This window comes from Thermomyces dupontii, assembly GCF_041956625.1.
Source record: "Thermomyces dupontii strain NRRL 2155 unplaced genomic scaffold VTN31scaffold_1, whole genome shotgun sequence".
Taxonomy (NCBI): Eukaryota; Fungi; Ascomycota; class Eurotiomycetes; order Eurotiales; family Trichocomaceae; genus Thermomyces; species Thermomyces dupontii.
The window spans coordinates 2,805,576-2,820,702 of record NW_027192307.1 but is presented as its reverse complement, the minus strand read 5'-3'; the positions used below and the strand labels follow the sequence as shown (position 1 = coordinate 2,820,702).

At 53.7% G+C, this 15,127-nt stretch overlaps 4 protein-coding genes across 4 annotated transcripts; 3 read left to right on the top strand and 1 right to left on the bottom strand.

Moving 5' to 3' along the window:
• Positions 1–89: 89 nt before the first annotated feature.
• VTN31DRAFT_1065 (uncharacterized protein) lies at positions 90–3,422 on the bottom strand (the record flags this gene model as incomplete). The annotated part of the gene is made up of 5 exons (XM_069401081.1): positions 90–693; positions 747–2,536; positions 2,589–2,714; positions 2,767–3,044; positions 3,116–3,422. 5 exons carry the CDS (start codon positions 3,420–3,422, stop codon positions 90–92), a joined length of 3,105 nt encoding a protein of 1,034 aa, XP_069263921.1.
• Positions 3,423–3,958: 536 nt separating this feature from the next.
• VTN31DRAFT_1064 (uncharacterized protein) lies at positions 3,959–7,017 on the top strand (the record flags this gene model as incomplete). Its single annotated transcript, XM_069401080.1, has 6 exons — positions 3,959–4,234; positions 4,295–4,345; positions 4,394–4,589; positions 4,647–5,110; positions 5,160–6,875; positions 6,934–7,017. The coding sequence occupies 6 exons, from the start codon at positions 3,959–3,961 to the stop codon at positions 7,015–7,017; spliced, it is 2,787 nt and encodes a 928-aa protein (XP_069263920.1).
• Positions 7,018–7,369: 352 nt separating this feature from the next.
• Positions 7,370–10,597, top strand: VTN31DRAFT_1063 (uncharacterized protein; the record flags this gene model as incomplete). Its single annotated transcript, XM_069401079.1, has 1 exon — positions 7,370–10,597. One exon carries the CDS (start codon positions 7,370–7,372, stop codon positions 10,595–10,597), a length of 3,228 nt encoding a protein of 1,075 aa, XP_069263919.1.
• Positions 10,598–11,463: 866 nt separating this feature from the next.
• VTN31DRAFT_1062 (uncharacterized protein) lies at positions 11,464–14,805 on the top strand (the record flags this gene model as incomplete). The annotated part of the gene is made up of 2 exons (XM_069401078.1): positions 11,464–11,527; positions 11,588–14,805. The coding sequence occupies 2 exons, from the start codon at positions 11,464–11,466 to the stop codon at positions 14,803–14,805; spliced, it is 3,282 nt and encodes a 1,093-aa protein (XP_069263918.1).
• Positions 14,806–15,127: the final 322 nt, after the last annotated feature.

Here is a 15,127-nt window from a genome sequence, read left to right as displayed (position 1 = left end):
CTCGTAACCCCTCATCATCTCGTCCCTTGAAACGCCAAACCCACGAAACATCATCAATCTATATGAAGTACTCGTACAGAGATTCGAACTTAATAGCGACCATAGCCGGTATTGCGACGCGGAGGATAGCTGTCTCGGCCCTGGCCGTAGTAACCTCCCCGCTGATTACCACCACCGTATGAGCTGTACCCAGAGCCACCCGACGGTCTATAGTAGTCTGGCTGAGGCTGATTGTATCGCGGAGGCTGGTTGCCTTGCCCATACGAGCCATGCGTCGAATGGCCATATCCACTTCCAGCTGAATGATAGCCTGATGGCTGTAACGGCGGTGGCGGCCCCTGGTATGGTGGCTGGTAGTAGCCACCGCGGGACAGAGGAGGCGGAGGACCACGGGAGAATCCTGCTCCCGGAGGCGGAGGGCCCCAACCAGGAGGCGGAATGAAGGATGGATCAAGATGAGCAGCAAAAGGATTCGGCCGATCTGCAAAGCTCGGCTTACTAGGACCGTAATTGATAGGTCCATTCCCCTTCCCATTCTGAAGGGGCGCTCCTCCGTAGGACCGGCCATTGTTGCGCGCCTTGGCTTTGACGATATTGATCTCCGTTTGACTCAATGCTGGGGGAGCAAACTTGACGCCGCGGAGAATCATCGACTTGTGGACGTGGGGCGACTTCGGAATTTCATAATTCACCCTGTTGTAGTTAGTTTCGTCATGCAGCTATTTCGTGGACGGAGCAATGCGTACATTAGTGACCGATCCTCGTCCAACGTAGGCATTTTCCCATTATCAAAAGGAGGTGTCAAAAAGCCATGAGGAACGTAGAGCTCGTTTCGCTCAACCCTCCCCGCCAGTCCGTTGCTAATCCGCATGTTGAGGTGCAGCTTAGAAACGCCTTGCTTCTTGGAGTAGAAAGCTGCAGTGATGTGCTCGTAGAGCGGATGGCGATCCGAAATAAATAGCACATCCTTTCCAACTGTATTCCGCGCTTTCTCCTCCTCAGTGAGAAGTGGATATCTCTTCTCCATTGCTGCAAGGAGGCGCTTCTCGTCGATAAACGGAAGCAGGACGACTCCCTGCCAGGCAAACTTCTTGCCATTGAGATCAACTTCGAACTCCTCCGGGTAGAAGTCGATGATCTCACTGTCAGGGCTGACCATGAGATCATGGAAGATTTTTGGAAGTGCATGATTCGATGACGCTGGAAGGACACCCATCAACTGCTCGAACGGGAGGAATGGCTTGCCCTTTTCAAAGTGCACTTCCATATCCGCGATATCCACAAAATCCGCTGCAAAAGGAGCATAGTGGTAAGGATAATACCATGTCCAGGATGGGCAACCCTGGAAATAGTACAGTAGCACCCACTGCAACCCCTCGGCATAGGATCTTGCCACTTTTCGTCGAAACTCGAGATCCTTGGGATCCACGCGGAACTTTTGTTCGTAGTATCTGTCCGCATATCCTTCTTCCCAGAGTCGGACGGTGTCCGGTGGAAGTTCGTCGACATCTTTTGCTGCCACTGGCGTGTCTCGCCCTGGTGTTCCAGGTTCAGCGTCATCGTCATCATCCTCATCCTCATTTTCACCAAGCGGCCTTTTGCCCAATGGTGTGGTCGGCTCGGCTGTTTCGTGCGTCCCACTCTCGTCCGGAACGCCATTCGACATATTGGAGCCTTGACCACCCTTCAGAAGCTGGCTTTTGAGAACAGCAGCTGCGCTCTTATTCGCCATGTTCGCTTTGTAAACATTTCCACGGTTGACAACGAGGCTGTGCGTCAGCTCTCTGGTCTCCCTAGATAGGTTGCCGCGGCTAGGCGTGATGAGATCCACGGCAGTCGGCGCCGCGAGGTCCCCTCCAAGCTTACGCGTTTTTGTTGGCGGCGGGCCAGACTCGAATGGCGCATAGCTGGGTGAGCTTCTCCGTCGTTTCCGGGCCCTTTCCTCGCTGCGCATCTTCTCTTCCTCTTTGCGGCGTTTCTCGTTCGCCAGCTTCCTCTCCTCGGCCTGCCGTCGCCGACGGAAGATGGCGTCCTCCTGCTTTGCCAGCCCCGACAAAATGAGTTGAACATGCTTGAAATCCACCTTGCCATCCTTTGTAACGTAACTATCCATGTACGGGACACAGTCACGCCAAATTGAAATGAGGGTATCGATTCCATTCTCGCGGATTTCCAAAGACGGCAGATGTGGGAGGAAATCATTGCCAACAAAGAAGCACATGAAGATCCAGTCGTCCAGCGCACGCTCGAGGTCAAAAGGGAAAGGCTGGTTAGGAACGTGCATCTCGGCAGCCAGGTATTCCCTGAGAATCGAGACGTGCAGCCAGATGAATGGCTTCAAGGCCGGGGATTTGTGCTTTTCATCGAATTCCCCACTCTTCTCCTTGGCTCGACCCCTACACTCTTCTGCCTTGTGACCGACTTGTCCACATAGTTGGCATGTCCGAGGTTTCGATTCCTGGAAAAACACATCCTCTCGGAGAACGCGGAAATGCGGTTCGTGTGTTGCAAGTCCCAACATAATTAAATCGGCATCCTATGTGGCTGTTAGCGTATTCCGTCTGGAACTGGACAGTGAAGTAACGAACCAATCCATACAGGACATGACGGGTGTTCGGGTCATGTTCTGGAGACGCTCTCTGTGATCGGATAAACTCCATAATCTTATGCTCGCCCTCTCCGGGAACAGTGGAGTCCGAAATGATGACTTTCAGCTGCGACAGAATCAGTATCAGTAACGGTAGTAGGCTGCCATATTCCACGCACCTTTTCCCAGGCCGGATCGGTATTGAGTTTGTACGCAACCCAGTATCTCAGCGAGGTTGCCAAAATATCCATGAAGGGTGTTCCCGGCGTAATAACATTGCTGTCCCAAGTTTTCTTGATGACATTTTCCACACTGGTCGGCGCCGAACCATCACCATTCTTCTTGGCGAGCATCTTTTGGAACTCCTCTTTCTTCTGATCAGCTTCTTTGGCTTCCTGCGCCGATCGGAATCGACGAGAGCGTTGCTGGTTCATTTTGGCGCGCGGCGCAACTCCATCTGCGTGACGAGAATATGTGTTAGGACGAAAAACTTCAGAGCACGGATGTCGGATAGGGAAGATTACATACCCACTGCGATCATCAAGAGTTTCCTTGGGCGCACCATGTTCACTACACGGTCCGTGTATTTAAAGATTTCCAGCATCATTTCCTCTTCATTTTCCGGCGGCGGCCTCCCTTCTGGATGGGTGCACGGATGAACGATACCGTTCATATCCAGATAGAGATTGTCGAACTCTTCCCCATTTGGATTCGGCTTCGTGGTATCAACGGGAATGACTTCTCCATTAACTTCATACGGCTGCTCCTCGATCACCGGTGAGATGATCTTGGGATACTTGTTTGACAGCCACCGAAACAGCGCCGGAATACCCATGGTGGCTGCGGTGTTTCTGTCGCGTTGCGCTCCGATTCAAAGATGAACACGAGTTGAGACTCTCCAGCTTGATCACGACATGGGCGACCGACTCAGATCCGAACGCAAACTGATACACCCGTGTATCCGACTAGATCAAGGGCAATAAATACGGAGATGCCGATGTCTCCGCAGAAGTTGAACTGGCGATAGTCGGTTCACGTCAAAATCACCAGGTTCGAAGAGTTGGTGAACTGCCAGGGCTCGGCATAACGTTTTCCCGGACGCGATCAAATCTAGTCCGATTTGGGCATAGTGCATGCAATTGGCATGCATTCAGGGAACCAATCAAGGAACGTACTCGGGCTCAGGAACGTGCTTAGGTAATCAAATCAAATTGACCGCTTGTCCACTTCAGAACCACTTGGCAATTTGATGAGGGTCATGGGAAGACTGTCTGAACTCTGATCAGTCTGCGGAGCTCCTTGCGCCGGATCTCTCGTCCATGTTGTGCGAGTCGCAGTGGGAGTCCACTGCGACCATGATAGCCGAGCATCATGTTCCGAATATTAGAATCGCAGGCGCCGGCCAAACAGACGGCCACAGATACCATCAATGTCCTGAGCAATAGGTTACAGAGTGCAACTCTGTTGGAGGACCGTCGAGCAGCAATTCTGGGTCTAAGAAGCTTCGCCAAATCCTATCCGGCGTCTGTGGCATCTGGGGCGCTTAGAGACCTCATCAGTAGCATCCGCAGAGACGCGGAGGACGTCGATACAATCAAAGTGGTTCTGGAGACACTGTTGACGCTGTTTTCGCCGGATGAGAACAGTGTCAGTATATTCTTTGTGATCGCCCACCGGACTTTGAGCGATGACTGACCAGAGGCACAGCCGGAGGCATCTGACGAGATTGTTCTCTGGCTAGCAGACGAATTCACTCAGGTGCGCTGCCCGAAGGACCTGCAATGATCCCCGCTTACAGGTTGAAAGCGCCAAGATAATATCACGGCTCTGTTAGACTTATTAGACTCTAGCGACTTCTACTCTCGTCTCTATGCCCTACAGTTGATGTCCCAGATCTTTGCTGCACGGCCGGATCGGACACAAGAATGCATTTTCACCGCACCATTGGGCATTTCCAGACTCGTGAGCGTGCTGGATGATGTCAGAGAGCCTGTGAGGAATGGTATGGATGTGTTCTAAGAGGCTGCCAGCGATGAAGCTAATGCTCAGTTTGATGCAGAGGCACTCGTCCTCTTGATCGCCCTTACCTTCTCTTCAGGGGAACTTCAGAAACTTGTTGCCTTTGAGAACGCATTCGAGCGGACTTTCTCGTTGATCAAGGCTGAGGGCTCTCTATCACAAGGCTCCGAGGTAGTTGAAGACTGCCTGTCACTTTTGGCCAATCTCCTCCGTCTGAATGTTCCCAATCAGTCATATTTCCGGGAAACTGGTTGTGTCAAGAACCTCACAGCGCTGTTGCTTGATGCCACAAGGGCACCAGAGGAGGAGTCTGAGCTACCAGTGTGGACCGTTGCCCGAATAGAAAAGAATCTCTGGGGTTTGTTATCGATCATTCAGCTGTTTTTGACCAGGGGAAGCATAAGCACTCCTGTAAATCAGACGACATTCTGGCAAAATGGCATCATGGAGCAGGTCCTACGAATCGCCTTCAGCAAGAACTTCAGTGCCAAAGTGATATCGAAAGTATGTTTACTCAGCTACGTCAATTGAGCAACTGCTGATGTCGGGCCAGGCTCTAGAAACGTGTGCGGACTTGATCAGGGGAAATTCGACTCTTCAAGAAAAATTTGCCGATGTCGAGGTGACTTGGTACCATGCGCCTAGCCAAGACAAAGCCCCCAATGGTCACCCTGAGTCGATCAGGATCAACGTCATCGAGGCGTTGTTGAAACTAGCACTCGACCCAGCACCTATCTCCGCCTTGGACACCCGTCTCGCCGCTTCCGAGTGCTTGAAAGCATTCTTTGCTAACCACCCCGGAATACGCCTGCACGTTCTGCGAAGGGCAATCGATGGCCATGTCAGCGGGAATGATCAGATTCCAAACATACTATCAGTCGTCCTGGAATCTCCAGAGAGTCGAGGAGTAGTCGACCCTTACCGGAAATGGATAGCGGCTGTCCTCATGTTCCATCTGTTATTCGAAGACCCAGAGGCGAAAGCATTGGCAATGAAAGTGACGGAAGGGAACGCTGAGGAAGGTGAAGAGGTTATTACTTGCGTCCAATGTGTAGCTGGGAACCTTGTCACAGGCATGCAACGCGGAGACGACGAACGAATATCGGTGGCATATATCATGCTACTCTCCGGGTGGTTGTTTGAGGACCCTGACGTGGTAAATGACTTCCTCAGTGAAGGAAGTACCCTGCAAACTCTGATTCAGGGCATCAAGCATAGCCCTACTGGCAGTGTTCTTCTCCCCGGACTGTGCTCTGCTCTCTTGGGGATCATCTACGAATTCTCAACCAAGGATTCGCCGATACCTCGTGCGACACTACATGAAATTCTGACTAGCAAGCTTGGGCGAGAGCAGTATATCGATAAGATCACCAGGCTTCGGGAGGATCCGCTTGTACGTGATTTCGAGGTGTTGCCTCAGACCGCGCAAGGCGATCACGATGGCGGATTGCCAGAAGTGTTCTTCGATCGGACTTTTGTGGATTTCCTGAAAGACAATTTCAGTCGTCTGATTCGCGCCATCGATCGGGATCCGGGCATCGAGGTCCCGGTGATCACGAACGGAATTCAGAAGGGAATCTCTCGCGAGCTGGTGGACTCCCTGCGCGCACAGGTCGACGAACGTAACCAGACCATTCAGAAGCTCGAATCCGATTTGCTAGGGGTCCAGCAGAAGTTGGATCAGGAGCAGTTGGACCATCGGCGCACTAAGGATTCCAGCAACCTGGAATTGGCACGAATCAGGCAAATCAACGAGGCTCTTCAGAAAAATCATGAAACCGAGTTGGCTAAAATGGAGGAGAAGCTCAAGCAACAGCGCGACCAACTTTTGAAGCAGCATGATGAGCAACTTCGGGCCATAGATACTCAACTGAAGGACACTATTACCGACTACGAGAGCAAGGGTGCCAAGTTACGGGAGCGTTACGAGAGAGATGTGGCCGACCTTAGAAAAACAGTCGAGCAACTCCAGGCTAGTCTTGACAAGGCCAACAAAGAGCACTCCTCGGAGCTCCAAACTGCGCGCGAAGAGGCATCTGCTAGGTACGCGGCTCTGGAGACGCGGATCAAGGAGATGGAGCAAGAACTCGAAAAACAAAAAGGCCTGGTTGCTCAGCTGGAACAAGAGCTAAAGGAAACCCGTGATGCTCTGAGCCAGGCCAAGGCAGAAGTCGAGTTCAAAGAACAGGCCCGTAAGGAGATCCAAAGTGAGCTGGAGGACCTCTTGATCGTGTTCACCGATCTCGAGGCCAAGCGAAAAGAGGATAAGGTAAGTTACTGAAGTGCGACTTGGCCAATGTCTACGCAGTCCTGCTGACTTGCAGCAGAAACGATTAAAGGAATTGGGACAAGAGGTGTCAGAACCAGAAGACGAAGATGACGAGGATGACGACGAGGAAGAGGCGGAGTAGATTGATTCTCGGGACTGAATTACGATACCCTTGACAGCCTAGCGATCAATTCGGTGGGAACGTCAAGTCGCTCATACATACATGGGTACATTCTACTTTCCCATAGGTAGCCCTCCGTTTCGTAGCCAAACGGGGTGCTTAGGGTTAGGGCTTGATCAGACCATTATCAGGAAAGGCGGTGAGATTTTCGACCAATCAAAGGCGACTTTATATAAAAACGTGAAGCCTGAGTAAGATTTCTGCCACTGCGGGGATGACTCACATTGGCCCCGCGACGGAACAGCAAGAAAAAAAAGTGCTCGACTTCCAAGAACAACTTCAGTAGCCAATTCGACCTGGAAACACACCCACCATGTCGATCGACTTCCCCAAGGAAGAGGAGGTCGTCCTCAAGCGGTGGCGAGAGATCAATGCCTTTCAACGCCAGGTCGAGCTGTCGCTAGGCCGCAAGCCGTACACTTTTTACGATGGCCCTCCCTTCGCCACGGGTCTCCCGCATTACGGCCATTTGCTGGCCTCGACGATCAAGGACATCATCCCCCGATATTGGTCTATGAAGGGCCACTACGTCGAGCGCCGCTTCGGGTGGGACACCCATGGAGTGCCCATCGAATACGAGATTGACAAGAAGCTGGGCATGTCTGGGTCCGAGGCGGTTGAGAAGTTGGGAATCGCCGGGTACAATGCGGAGTGCAGAGCGATTGTTATGCAGTACGCGGCTGAGTGGAGGGAGACTATCGAGCGACTAGGGCGTTGGATCGACTTTGACAATGACTACAAGACCATGAACCCCACGTTCATGGAATCCATCTGGTGGGTTTTTAAGCAGTTGTTCGACAAGGGGATGGTTTACCGCGGGTACCGAGTGATGCCCTACTCGACAGCACTGAACACTCCGCTGAGCAACTTTGAGGCTCAGCAGAACTACAAGGATGTCCAGGATCCCGCCATCGTGGTGACCTTTCCTTTGTTGGACGATCCTCAGACTTGTCTGCTCGCTTGGACCACGACCCCGTGGACCTTGCCCTCCCATACGGGCCTGTGTGCACACCCGGATTTCGAGTATATCAAGATCTACGACGAGAATTCAGGCAAAAATTACATTCTTCTCGAATCATTGCTGCGCACGCTGTACAAGGATCCAAAGAAGGCCAAGTTCAAGATCGTGGATCGATTTAAGGGAAGTGCGATGAAGGGCTGGAGATACGAGCCGTTGTTCGATTACTTCTACGAGCAGTTCAAGGACTATGGTTTCCGGGTGCTTACCGACGAGTATGTCAGTGCTACCGATGGTGTGGGTATCGTTCATCAGGCCCCGGCTTTTGGTGAGGATGATTACCGCATTGCCATGCGGGAAGGAGTGATCACAGATAGCCGATTGCCGCCAAATCCCGTGGATGACCGGGGTCGTTTCACGGCCGAAGTGCGTGATTTTGCTGGTCAGTACGTCAAAGATGCCGACCGCGCCATCATCAAGCATCTCAAGGGAATCGGTCGTCTGGTTGTTGATGGCCAGGTCACACACAGCTATCCTTTCTGCTGGAGATCGGATACCCCTCTCATCTACAAAGCCGTGCCGTCTTGGTTCGTCAAGGTTGGTCCAATCATCCCGACGCTGCTCAAGGGTATCGAGGAGTCGCACTGGGTGCCCTCGTTCGTCAGGGATCGACGCTTTGCCAGCTGGATCCAGAATGCCCGAGACTGGAACGTGTCGAGAAACCGTTATTGGGGCACGCCGATTCCGCTATGGGCGAGCGATGACTTCGAGGAGATTGTGGCTATAGGCAGCGTAGAAGAACTCCGGCAATTGAGCGGGTACACCGGGGAGATTGCGGATCTGCACCGGCACAATGTGGATCACATTACCATTCCCAGCAAAAAAGGCAAAGGTCAACTCCGTCGAGTCAGCGAGGTCTTTGACTGCTGGTTCGAGTCGGGCAGCATGCCCTACGGCTCCCAGCATTATCCATTTGAGAACAAGCAAAAGTTCGAGAACAGCTTCCCGGGAGATTTCATTGCAGAGGGTTTGGACCAGACCCGTGGCTGGTTTTACACCTTGGCCGTGCTCGGGACGCACCTCTTTGGCAAGTTGCCGTTCAAGAATTGCGTCGTGAATGGAATTGTGTTGGCAGAGGACGGGAAGAAGATGTCCAAGCGGTTGAAGAACTATCCCGATCCTATTCACATCATCAATACCTACGGTTCGGACGCCTTGCGTCTGTATCTGATCAATTCGCCGGTGGTGCGCGCCGAGCCGTTGAGGTTCAAGGAGTCGGGTGTTAAGGACATCGTCAGCCGGGTGCTGCTCCCTTTGTGGAACAGTTTCAAATTCTTTGAGGGCCAAGTGGCGTTGTTGAAGAAGGTCCAGAACATTGACTTTGTCTTCGACCCTAGTGTGGAAGACACCAATACGAACGTGATGGACCGCTGGATTCTCGCCAACTGCCAGAGCCTCTTGAAATTCGTCAATCAAGAGATGGCGGGCTATCGACTGTATACAGTGGTTCCGCGCTTGCTGGGCCTGATTGACGACACTACCAATTGGTACATTCGATTCAACCGGGGTCGTCTCAAGGGCGAGAACGGCGTGGACGATACCTTGCACGCACTTAACACGTTGTTCGACGTCCTTTTCACCCTGGTGCGCGGACTGGCTCCGTTTATTCCATTCATTACGGACAACATCTACCAGCGGCTGCTCCCGTTCATTCCGGAATTCCTGCGCGGAGAGGATAGTCGTAGTGTCCACTTCCTACCGTTCCCCGAGGTGCGCGAGGAGCTGTTTGATGAGGCTGTCGAGCGAAGAGTTTCCCGAATGCAAAAGGTCATCGAGTTGGGGCGCGTCTCGCGAGAACGACGTTCTCTGGGCTTGAAGACACCGCTCAAATCCATGGTGGTCATCCACCCAGACCCGCAGTATCTGGAAGACGTCCGGTCGCTGGAGAAATACATCTTGGGCGAGCTGAACGTTCGGGACCTAATCCTGTCGTCGGACGAGGAGAAATACAATGTCCAGTATACCGTGACTGCTGACTGGCCGACTCTCGGCAAGAAGCTGAAGAAGGATGCCCAGAAGGTCAAGAAGGCACTGCCGTCTCTCAGCAGCGACGCGGTGAAGCAATTTGTCGCGGATGGAAAGATCATCGTCGACGGCATCGAGCTCGTGGCGGAGGATTTGGTCGTCCACCGAGGCCTCAAAGAGAGCGATTCGTCCAAGGGCCTGGAGACCAATGCCGAGGATGATGTGCTGACGATCCTGGACGTCAACATCTACCCAGAGCTTGCGCACGAAGGGGTTGCGCGCGAGGTCATCAGCCGCATCCAGAAGCTGCGCAAGAAGGCCGGGCTTGTTCCAACGGACGATGTCAAGGTGGAGTACAGAGTGCTCTCTGACCCGGACAATATCGGCCTCAGCGACGTGTTCCAGACACAGGCCGCGGCGTTCGAGAAGGTGCTCCGCCGGCCCATCGACAAGCAAGAGTTGGTACCTGCTGAGGGTGAGAAGGAAGAGAACCTCATTATTGAGGAGGAGCAAGAGGTTCAAAAGGCTACATTTTCATTGAGGCTGTTGAGATTGTGAGGCTTTGCCTTATGACGCCCAAATATTAGAACCAGAGATACTACTTGCGGTGGAGAGATCGATAATACAATAAAATGTCTATTCTCAACCGATTCAATTGACTTGGATATTATGTCTTCTATTTCTTCTTTGCCGCTGCCTGAAGTAACGATCAGTACTAGGAATCTCGATTCTCCGCTGAGAAATGCAGACCAAATAACAATCCTTCAACTTCATAAATTCCTTTGCACACATATCCTTACGAACGGAGTTGTAGTCCGCGACAACACATCTGCCATATGCAGCAGCCTAATTGGAAATCAGCATCAGACCTGTTCAACACGTTGGGACGGTCATTGCTGAGCACACCTCTGCAGAGCACTGGGCGACGGCCTGAGCGAACTTCTCGATGGGCCGGACCCTTCCAGACATGATCGCAACTCGGAGAGATGGGTGATAGTAAGCGTCTGCACGATCGTTCAGTTAACCGAGCCTTGATTTGCTGCTCGTTATGGAGCACAACGCCGCAGGTGGTTGATGACCGGACCTGCCTCAGGCTCACAACTTAAAGAGTTAGAGTCACGTGACAATCAGGAATGTATTTCACAGTGATGGGGATAGGCGAGCGCTGATTGGTTGGGACGTGTCGCGCGGCGAGGGATGCCGCATGGAGGAGGAGCGAAAACAAAAGCCAAATAACAAAGCGAGTCCATCGAGGCTCAACGACGCCAATTTGCCGTGCGATGGTTCTCACCGCCGAAGCAATTTTGGCTCCCGAATTGCCGCAATGACTTTGGATGATTGCTCAATCTGCGGTGTTGCTGTTGTTCTTGCTGTGTATATGAATTCTCGTCCTCCGAATGAAGGCGCTGTAGTCCGACTTTTCGATGCCTCCCTTTCCGGCTCAACGGCGGACTCTGTTGGATGAGGACCGATATCTCTCTGATCAAGGTTTGGATGGGCCAAGATCGTTGTCGCGGGCTGTGCGCTAACATACCGGCCGGGAATTAGATGTCGGTCTCCTCTATCAGATCATCATTCGCGCCGAGCGCGACCCAGATGTCGAGCGCCGGCCATTCCGTGCGCTCTTCGCCGCGTACGATGAGGTGATTGCGGAGCATGGTCCTGAGGCCGACCAGGACCAGGTCTGCATGCGGTTCCTGTTCAGGATGGGTGCGAAAGGGTTGCGCGACCAACCCCTGTTTGAGCGGTTCGAGGAAACGTTGCGGGCGATGGGCATCGTGCTGGAGATGGATAGCACTGGAGATGGTAGCGAGGAGACCCGCGCGCAACATACTTCCAGTTTGGGCGTCGACCCGCCACCGCCCACTGGAGAAGCGCTTGACCGAAGTATGCCTCCTGCGGAGGATAGCACGCAGCACCGGACCAGGCGACGGCGCGCCTCGTTCAATTCCATGTACGATGTTGGAGAAGATGCGACAACGCAGAAGAGCGTTCATCGTCCGAGCTCGAGGTCGTCCATGTCGCGGCTGGAGATCGGCAAACCGGATTTCCCAGAACCTCACGAAGACATTGCCGATAAGCGTGCCGCCGCAAAGCGGGAGCGTGCGAGCTCCCAATTGGATCGGAATCAACTATTGGCGCAATTTCTGGAGATGGGACGCCGCTTGATGGATGGCCTGGATCCGTTGGCGCAACCCACAAAGCCTCAGGAGATTCCTGGTAATGGAGATCATGTTCCCAGCGTGTCGATGCCACCGACCACCAGCGGCCAATTGACGTCTTCATCCTCGCGGGGCTCCTATCGACGATCAATCTCGAATATGTCGAGTGACAGCGAAGAGTCGTTGTTCGATGCTGAGAGGCAGCGGACAATCGTGGATGTCAACGTTGCGGATACCATGCCGCCGAAGCCTAGCCTAGCTGATATGCTACGGGATGCCTCGACCTTTGCTACGTACCGGCGAAGAATGACCGCACGAAGGATTTTGATGAAATGGCTCGAGAAAGCGGTTCGGTCCCAGCAGAGCCACCGTGACATGGAAGCCCTCGCCGTCAACCGCGATCGGGTAACGCTGCTTCGCCAGGCGCTTGATGTTTGGCGGGCACAACTTCAGAAAAAGCGACAGAACATACACACGGAGCGTTTCTTCAAGCACTTGGAACGCCGTGCTGCGCGCGCCCGCGACCTCTACTTGATGACAAAGGCTTTCACCCATTGGGCTCAAGTCACGTCCGAGAGGGTGGCGAGGACGGCGGCTGCCAGGCAGCATATCTTGCTCCTTAAATACTTTAACGCTTGGCGGGAAATCACCGCGGTCAACGAACTAAAAGTGCATCGCTTGAATGCGAAGAGACCTTTAGATGCTTGGAGGAGGCGATTGCGGCGAACCCGCGACGACGAAGCGACAGCGGACGCCGTGTTGGCTGCGAACCTCAAGAGGAGATACCTGTTGTGTTGGCGCTGGGCTCTCTGTTATTCGCGCTGGGCGCCCGAGTACAGCGATTACCGGCTGGTGCGGCGGTCTCTACTTTGCTGGATTCGAGCTCTGCGGACTCAGCGCGAGCGAGAGCACGAGACAGAACAGCAATACCGTCGGGGCCTTGTTCAAGACGCATTCCAAAAGTTGCTGGCAAAGTCCCGGTTGGTGGCGGCAGCGCAGACAGAGGCGGATTCGAGGTATCGGAACAAGCTGCTCGCCGCGCATTTCGAGTCATGGCGGATAGAAGCTCGTCTGGCGCCCCCGGCTGCACAGGTTGCGAAGAAGGTGGACCGACGCATCCTCAAGACCGCCTTTGCACATTGGAGACTGCGTTTTGAGGCCATGCAGCAGGCAAAGGAATTTGATCGGCTTAGAGTCATGCGCAATGCCTGGACGAACTGGAATGACCAACTGCGTTGTAACGCTCTCAATGCGCGGATTGAGGAACGCTTGAAGATGGAGGCAATGTACAAGTGGATCCTTGCAGAGAGATGCCGGCTGGCACAGCGTGTCCGCGACCAGCGTATTCAACGGGACACCTTTGCTATCTTCATTTCCACGGCTCGCGAAATGTCGCGGGAGTTGATGCAGCGAGAGGACGAATATGTTTCCCGGCGCGATCGTGACTTGGTCCGGTCTGCGCTGCATGTGTGGAGGGAAAAATTGGCACTCCAACGGCGGCGCGAATTTGCAGCGTCAGAGTTCTATTCGCCTCGCGTCACACGCGACGCCTTGGTGGTTTGGTCCGCGAAGCATCAGCATGTTAGGAAGCTCGAACGTTGGGCGTCTGATGCGCGCTACTATTTCTTGATGTCCCGAGTGATCAAGCAATGGCGGCGGGCGACGGCGAATGCCGCGAAGAAACGCCGCCAGGACGCTTATCAAGTGGTCCGACGAAAAATCAAGATGAACCTTGCAACGAATGCGCTGGGAGTGTGGCGCGCCAAAGTGCAGCATGTGGCGGAGTTAGAGCAACAGGCTGACCAAATGAGACGGGAGCGACTACGCGCCGTGGCCGCGGGCGCGTTCACCCAATGGCATGAGCAGGCTACGAAGAAGTTGCAAGACATTCAGGATGCGGATGTCTACTACCATCGCCAACTGGCTTACGACTCTCTGGCGCGCTGGACCGAGGCTTTGAGTCAAGTCCGCGCGCTCGAGGAACAAGCCTATCGCATCGATCTCGCGCGTGTGACGGAGGCCGCGTCGGCTCAGCTCCGGAAGCTCAGCCTGCGCATCTTCCAGGTCCGCAGCTCGATCGAGACGGCCGATGCTATGCGCGAGCGAGTCCTCCGAAGGCATTTCCGGAGACTTTTCCACCACTGGCTGGAGAAGGCGAGAGCGCAGCGCGACGCCCGCGATTCACCGGGACCGGCATTTTTTACGTCCACCACGCCTCTGCCGACCGTACCCGAGGAGACGAGTTTGGAGCCTACCACCCCCGGCCCGGCACAATTCGAACCCACTCTGAATGTCAGCGAGCTGATGACGGCGCCTCGGAATCAGAACGAGATGGTTTCCACGACCCCAACAACCACACCAGCGTATCTGCTGTCGCCGTCAAAGCGAGCTGCGCGTGCCCGGTCGTTGGCGCAAATGTCTTACACGCCGGCCACACCGTTGTACTCTCCGTTTCCGGGGCGTCTACGAGGCTTTTCCAGTGCGAGTCGCCCGCTATCCAGCCGAATACAGAGCAGCCGCCGCCCCTCGCTGGGCACGATGGTGCGGTTCGCTGTTGAGGAACCAGAGTCTCCCAGCGAGGCACGAAGATCGAAGAGGGATTAGCTGTCTCATGTTGATTTGTGTACAGATTATGCCAGCGACTTGTTTATTGGGTGTATTGATGATTTATCATGTTTCATGCATTCGGAGATACCCAGTGTGCATTTGCATGAGGTCGGTATCGGTGTCTGGTATTCGGTCAGTCATAGGAACTATTGTACGAAGGCACTGTAGATGAGCAATGGAGTGGATAAATAAACTGAAATGCCTCATCAAAGTGTAAGAGAGACCGTGATTTGGCACTTTTTTGTCCGCGAAGTTCAAATCAAGTTGCGGATCGCAGAAAGGCGGCCTATGATCAGTCGTCATCGTCATCCCGTCGCGT